The sequence below is a fragment of the Hyalella azteca genome, unplaced genomic scaffold (assembly GCF_000764305.2).
Source record: "Hyalella azteca isolate HAZT.00-mixed unplaced genomic scaffold, Hazt_2.0.2 contig17857, whole genome shotgun sequence".
Taxonomy (NCBI): domain Eukaryota; kingdom Metazoa; phylum Arthropoda; class Malacostraca; order Amphipoda; family Hyalellidae; genus Hyalella; species Hyalella azteca.
This window is the reverse complement of record NW_025947626.1, coordinates 1-8,201: the sequence shown is the minus strand read 5'-3', so window position 1 is coordinate 8,201 and position 8,201 is coordinate 1. Positions and strand designations below refer to the sequence as shown.

Genomic DNA, 8,201 nt, shown 5'->3' with positions numbered 1-8,201 from the left:
ATTGAGCAAATGATGCAAGCGTTGCACAAAATTAATACGATAAATTTATTCAAAAGAAAAGCGTCAACGATATTGCTTTAATGAAACTGTTCGTGGAGTTTTTACTTGTTTTTTTTTACATTTCATAACATAAATAAAATTTTTCACCTGCTCTGGAAATGCAGTCATATTGTTCTTATAGTTAATATTTGTTTTCAAATTAATATCTCGCTTTCCTTATGGGTTATGGCCCTTATCTCGCTTAGAGAATAAATAGAAAAATTAATTAATTAAATAATTAATTAAATTAATCAAATTTAATCAAATTATTAATTAAATTAAAATGAAATTAATCGATATATTATTAATTAATAGAGAAATTATTATTTAAAATTAATATCTCGCTCAGAGTTCGGCTTCACGCCGAACACTGAGAAAAATGAAGATACATTGTCCGAAAAACGAAGCACTTCTAGCCCTTGAGTGAGTCATTCTGATACAGCTTGGCCCGGTGACAGGGCGTTTTTAAACAGATTCGCATAGCTTCTATCATTTAATTATCATAATATATGAAAATAAAGTAGTATTTTCACTTTATTAAATAATGAAATAATAATTTTTACTTTAGTAAATAAATGAAGAGTCTGGAGAGGTTGACATGTAACGATGGATCGATTAACCCCTTTTATGCCAGGTTAACCTGCACTGATCATATGGAACAGGTTTTAACGAGAAGTTACAGGTTAACTTCTTGAAAGACCAGGTAATAACGCCAGGTTAAACTTCAATGTTATAACGTACCTGTGCAAAATGCAACGTACACTAAAAAAAAAAGAAATAAATAAGTAAAAATTAGAAAACTTTAGTCTAATAGAACGCATTTATTGACCGCGTTTGGGTCCTAGATAAAAAAAAAACCTTGGAACCTCAACTCCAATAAACCTCAGAAGATTATCCGAAAATTAACCAAAACCAAACAATTTATTATAATTATATATTATCGGGCCTGTCAGACTAAACCTCCTGACAATCTGACCTGAATCAGGTTACCACAGGTAAATCTGACATAAAATCATACGTTACAATTTATTATATATAAGAATATAACGAAGATTTCACTCAGAAAAACAGTGGAATCTTTTTCCTGATTATGTGATGCACTTCTTGCCCTTATGTGGGTCATCCTGACCCAGTTTGGCGCGGCAAAAAGGCATATCAATGTCACGTGCTTTGGGTGAGAAAATGTTTCCCTTGCTTGACAATATGACCCTTTCATAACTCCCGGTCACTAAAATANATATTTTGCAGGAAGAATGATATATATTAATATATTAGGAATCCTTTATTATTATTAGGCATCATCACCACCATCATCTTTATATCAAGTCATATTCTGTATAATATTTATTAATATATATTGTAGAAATATTTTATATATATTTCATTTAAAAATATTTTTCATAACCTTAATACATATTAATATATATTACCGTATAGAAATATTTCATCCATATTTTATTTAAAAATATTTTTCATAACCTAATTTTTGGTCTAACAGCGCCTACGGTATATATAGTACTATTTCAAGTATATAAATGCCATAATAATTATTTCTACTTTATAACTGGCAATAATAATAATTATATCAGGTTAATAAATAATAATATTTACCACTACACCCACCAGACTGTGGGGGGTGCCCTGCTGTCTCCCCCAGCAGCCCCGGCACCGCCCCACACCCACTCAGCATCACACCCATCCTGCGGGGGAAACATATTTTAAATATAACATATATATTTAAAATATATATTTTGAATATATATTCAAACAACAACATATATTCAACATATTTTAAATATAGTATTCAAACAAAAATTATTCTATTATCAAAATAATAATATATTCCTGTCTTAAAAAATTATGTCTTGATATTTATTATAAGTATCCCCAATATATTTTTAATGTGATTTTAAAACAAAATTCTATTCAATTATCAAAATAATTATATTCACATCTTAAAAACAATAACTTGATATATATCATGATTGTAGGTAAGTAGTCACTCAAAGAACTACCTGGGTTGCAGTTGTCCATGTTGCTGCTGGCAGGATTGCAGCAGTTGGATGAGATACTGCGGGAACGACTGGAAATCTACCAGCAAACCCTGCACGATAATCATTGTTATCATCATAACCATCATTACTATCATTACCATCATTGCTATTAACACATTGACTCCGAAGTGTTACATTTTAGTACCACAAAATGTACTTCTCCAGGATGTAGTGGTTCATAATTCAGGTTGCCTAAAATTGGCCAAATCCGACAACAAAAAAGGCCAATAACTCAATATATACTAGTTTATTTCTAGGTTCTGCTATAAAAATTCCATTTATTTTCTTTTTGCAGCATTTAAAATTTAATTAGGAAGTACCCCTATCATAAATTTTAGCCGGCCAATGCAATTGAGAAAAACTAATTCACGGAATTTGTCCAGAAAAAATTGTCTGTCGGGCAAACCCTGTTTAAAAACAGTACAAAAATGAAATAATAGTACAAGATGAAGCAATTGGAGTCAACGTGTTAAGAAAATGTAGACAAGGTCTTTATAAATATCATTTTAGGATATATTACAATGATTGCTGGGGATGGCAAAGACAGTTTTCTTGCATATTTTCTTCAGTGTTAATATTAAAGTTAGTAGGTATTATTAATGATGTTTAGCTCATGGTAAATATTTGTTGATATTTTTGTGCATGTTGGTAAATTTTTTAATGAGAACATGAGTAAAATTGAGAAAGAATAATTCTTGTAGTTGCATTTTTGTGATTAATGTGCAATTTATGATTAAAAATTCATTAAATTAGATGCTAAAATGAAATAAAATAGGTACATAGGTACTATAAATTAAAAAATATTTTTCACATATGTAAAAAATCACACCCACCACACAGGCTAACACAAAGCCAAGATATACAAAATCTACAGATTGTATAGAATACAAAGCCAAAATGTACACAGATTGTATAGAATACAAAGCTAAAATAACACAGATTGAATAAACAGGATTGTATAGAATACAAAGCCAAACTATACAGAGATTGTATGGAATACAAAGCTAAAATTTACAGAAATTGTATAGAATGCAAGGCTAAAATATCAATGATTGTATATACAGGATTGTATGGAATACAAAGCCAAAATGTAGAGATTGTATAGCATGCAAAACTAAAATATTGCAGATAGTATAGGTATACAGGATTGTATAGAAAACAAAATCGAAATATACAAAGATTGTATAGAATACAAACTATACAACCTGGGCAGCCTTAAGGCCCGGGTAGTCAGCAGCGGAGACGCAGGACGTGAGCAGCACCTGCGGGTCGTCTGCGTCCGTGATGCGCACACACAGAGTCTGCGGCAAAACAGACATGAATATTAGAATATTAGTGGGAAATAATATTAGTGGGAAATTAGCAGAAATATTAGTGGGTCGTGTTGTCCAAATAGTGACACATGTTTTTACCTGCACAAAAGTTATTCCATTAACTATTGTTTTATTCCAATCAACCACTACCTAATTAATTTAATATAAAAATTATGTAAACTGCTTCAAAATGATATTAAAATTCCTATGTGAAAGTGAATAATCCTGAATAATTTAAATATATTTAAATTTAATATTTAAAATTTGACATTTGATATTTTTAGCATACTTAATATTAATTTAATATTTTTAGCATCTTCTTTAGAGTTAATCAGGTGACATAGGTGGTAGTGTATTCAAATAAGTATCAGATCAAATTTCAAAATTATGTGATGTAGTAATCTATAGATTTGGATTAAAGTCAATTTGAATTTGAAAAAAAAAGTTATTATATACACAGTGGGATGGTGATGGTGACATCATAACAATAGTGAACAATCCACCTGGGGCAGGTTAGGCTGGATGGTGGTGATGGTGATGGTGATAAGAGTGATGGTGATGAGAGTGATGGTGATGAGAGTGATGGTGATGGTGATGAGAGTGATGGTGATGGTGATGAGAGTGATGGTGATGAAAGTGATGGTGATGAGAGTGATGGTGACATTATAACAATACCTAGTGAAAAGTTTACCTGAGGCAGGTTAGGAGCAATGGTGAGGGTGATGGTGAACACCAGTTTCCTGTTCTGCGCCACCGAGTCTCCGGCATCAATCTGCCCCGGCAGGAGCTGCACCGTGAGGTCGAGGCAACACAGCTCCGTGATAGTGCTTGCCATTTATATTTCTGTATAAAGAATGCGTTTTAATACTTTTCTACAAATAAACAGTGAAAAACAATTGTATTTTAAAAATAAACAATAAAAAATGATATTTTAGCAATAAACAATAACAAAAAAAAAACTCTAGAAATAAACAATAAAAAACATTAATATTCTAGCAATAAACAATAACAAATAATGATATTATACAAATAAACAATAACAAATAATGATATTCTATAAATAAACAATAGTAAATAATAATATTCTAGAAATAAACAATAACAAATAACAATATTCTGCAAATATACAATAACAAATAATGATATTCTATAAATATACAATAACAAATAATGATATTCTACAAATATACAATAATAAATAATGATATTCTATAAATATACAATAACAAATAATGATATTCTACAAATATACAATAACAAATAATGATATTCTACAAATATACAATAACAAATAATGATATTCGACAAATAAACAATAACAAATATTAATATTTTACAAATAAGCAATAAAAAATAACAATTTTATACAAATAAGCATGGATGAACATCTGCATAGCGGCTGCGCGGCAGAGCAGAATTATATTTAGACTTTTTTCAAGATCTATGGATATTTAGGACATAAATAGATTAATACTTGCATTGTCACATATAGATAACTAATATAATCTTGTAGTAGATCAGGAATTCTAATTGTTTTTCAATTGGAAATACAAAATGCATGATCAAGCTGCTGCAAAATTTTAAAGTTATTGAAAATGTGTCAGTTAGGCACTATCAAGTTTTCAGAATATATAGAACTATTCAAATATGATCATTATGATGCAAAGTGATCATTTAAAAAAATTTATTTTGTAGAAGATATGTTCTAGCTGAACAATTTGACAGAATCTAAGGTTGTTCCACCTATGAATCAGACAAAAACCCTATGAAATTGTCCAACTCTAAAAATTACCATACCATTTTCTGCATTTTTTAGTAAAAAATAATTAAAAAAGGCAGGTTTTCACCTGCAATTTTTTAAAATCACCTCTAAACAATATTTTTCCATGTGATTTGTGGAAAATTGGCAACAACAGTTTTAATCCAGAATTGAAGTGGTAAAACGTGGTAAAACACAACAGTTTTACCACTTTTACAGGTGATTTTTACAAATCAATCTTTCTGAAAATATGCAATTTTTTAATACTTTACTAAATGAAAACAAGCATCAAAAACATCTACCTTTAGCCAGGGCTGCGACTAGAGCTTTCCCAGTTCCCACCATTTCCAGAACTGCGAGATTTCTGCCAAATGAATTACCACCTATCTAATTCAGACTAATTGTTAACAAAAGTGCATGATCATGATGATCGGTCCACAAGATTCCAATTGTATTACAAATTTGTCAGTTTTGTCACATTGGAGCCACAAGACTTCAGAAGTTCAGACACAAGTAGGAAAATTCCAATCCTGAACTGTCTTAGGAATTTTTTAAGGAAAAGGGAAAGAGACTATGTCTATGAGTCATGGAAATGTGTTAAATTATCCTTTATTATGGGCATTTTGGTCTCAATCACAACTTTGCAAATTGCAAGCAGCTGCGAGCTGCCAACTGCTGCCCCATTTTCCAACATGGACTCAGTGGACTGCATTTGCATCAGCAGACAGCAGTTAATTTTTAATTTTCTATTTAGGATTTGACTTTGTTTTTTTTTTATTTTTATAGTTGAAATAAGGTAAGAAACCTTGGAAATTAAAATGAAATTGTTTAATAGGCTTTTCTTGGATTGAAATGATATTATGACTTTAGAGTCTCTAATTTATATATTTTGCCCATTTTTCATTCTCTGACAGACTGGCACATTGCACTGTCGCACACAGACACATCACACAGGCCACAGCAAACAGCATAGTAGCCTAGTAGGTAACCTTTTTGAAAATGACATAGGCCTACAAAATGATTTCAATTATTATTTCATCCAGGCTCCAGCAACAAATTTCTTACCCAAGTTATTTCATGATATATTATTTTTTTGGAGGCCACCAACCTTATTTAGCTGATTAATATGCTTAAGTTCAGAAGCATAATTTATATTTGTATTGTATATAGGGCTACCTAGGTACCTAGTTAGTAGCTAAGGCTAGTTTATTAGAATGTCGAAAAATTCACAAAAGTCAAAATTTCTTCCAACTCTCTTGATTATCGGTATATAGTAGAAGAGCAGTGTAGTATTTAAATTTGTACCTTAAAATAATTGTGCAACTTATTCCTATAACTCACACATATTTAATCTCTTATTGAATGAACAACTTAATAAAGATTTTGAACTTGCATTCAACACATTCGTATTTAAATCAGCGCGGCAGGAATAAACTTCGACTCCGTTGTCCGTTTTCCTTTAGAACTGAAACTCAAAACAGTTCACTTGGTGTCCGATTACTTAAGCAATTTATTTATCTAAAAACTTAAATCTTTCTTTACCATTAGAAACTAAGCACAACATTTAAACTACTAGAATTTGTCAAACTGACTGAAATACTGACCAATAGTGTTGTTTTATTTTTTGGGGATGTAGCATAACGAAATTGTCAAGTTTTATATTTTTTTCTTAGGACAGCTGTGAATATGGTATATTTGAACTTTTTTGTTAACATAAGAGTGTGAACTTTTAATTTTTTGAAGCTAGTAAAAGTTTTCAGGCAGCGTGTATGACCGATTTAAAGGTCGTGACCGTAGGTCACCACGCACCCCAATTCCAATTCCAGTGAATAGTGAACCGATGCATTAACAATTTAATTTCGGTGATGAGCCATACATTTTCGCCTTACATTAAAAAATGTAAAATAACCGTAAGCCTTGATGTTAATGAGAAATAGATATAATGCAGTGGTTCCCAAACCTTTTCAGGCTGGCGTCCCCCTTTGGCTCCCAAGTGAACTTCTAGCGCCCCCCACAGACACATATAAAAAATTAAGCCTCATTCTTGAAATTTAGTACGCTGCGATTTTAATAGATAAATGTTAAACACAAATGTGTATTTAAAAAAAAGAACCTCATTTAGTGAACCAATATGTTTTTAAGCTGTTTTAACTGTTTCAGCACTAGAAACCTAGGTCATCTCGAGCAAATCCACGGCCGGACTCGTGGCCGGTCGCACGACCAATCTCCAAATTCAATTATCAAGTAATATCTCCTAAACTAATGAACGCAGCTCAAGGAAACTTGGAACATATATTCATCAAAACCTAACGTTAATTTTTAGCTCGTAAAAAATTTTAACTTTCACCTTCATTCGTGAGTTATATTGCGATAAAGGCCGAAATTCGCAGTGATCAAAGATTTCTTCCAAACTACTGAGCAGATTTGAACGAAAATTTGAATATACATTCCTAACTACTAAGCGTTTATTTTTTTGGCTTTTAAAATTTTCGATTTTACCTTCGTTTGCGAGTTTTCTTTTCATTTCACAGTCATTCTTGATTTCACACTTCCTTAAATTCGACCCGTATCGCCGGATAATTTGTCGCTTAAATTCGCGGTGATCAAGAAGTTTCTTCTAAACTACAGAACAGATTTCAACGAAACTTTGTATATAATTACCTAACCTGTCATCGGTGATGTTTAGCTCGCGACAATTTTTCTATTTTGCTTTCGTTCACGAGTTATACAGATATAGGAGGAACGACCTGCTTTTCTACCGGCCGGTTTAACCAAGAGCCGTTTACGTATATCCATATAACTCGCAAACGAAGGCAGAACGAAAAAATTGTAGCGAGCTAAACATCACAGTTGCTGAGGTTAGGTATTTAAATACTAAGTTTCGTTCAAATCCATTCAGTATATAGTTTTGAAAGAAATTTCTTGATTACAGCGAATTTAAGCACGCATTGCTGTTAAAATCACGAATGAAGGTGAAATGGAAAAAAACTCGCGAACAAAGGCACAATCGAATAAATTTTCATGAGCTAAACATTA

General features: G+C 31.4%; 1 protein-coding gene across 1 annotated transcript; it reads right to left on the bottom strand.

Moving 5' to 3' along the window:
* Window positions 1-1,662: 1,662 nt before the first annotated feature.
* LOC108677785 (spindle assembly abnormal protein 6 homolog) lies at window positions 1,663-6,579 on the bottom strand (the record flags this gene model as incomplete). The annotated part of the gene is made up of 5 exons (XM_047885419.1): window positions 6,507-6,579; window positions 4,098-4,249; window positions 3,299-3,394; window positions 2,055-2,143; window positions 1,663-1,739 (listed from the first exon to the last, which is right to left on the bottom strand). Coding segments are annotated over exons 2-5 (406 nt in total), but the record flags the coding sequence as incomplete, so codon positions are not given.
* Between the last annotated feature and the right edge of the window lie 1,622 nt (window positions 6,580-8,201).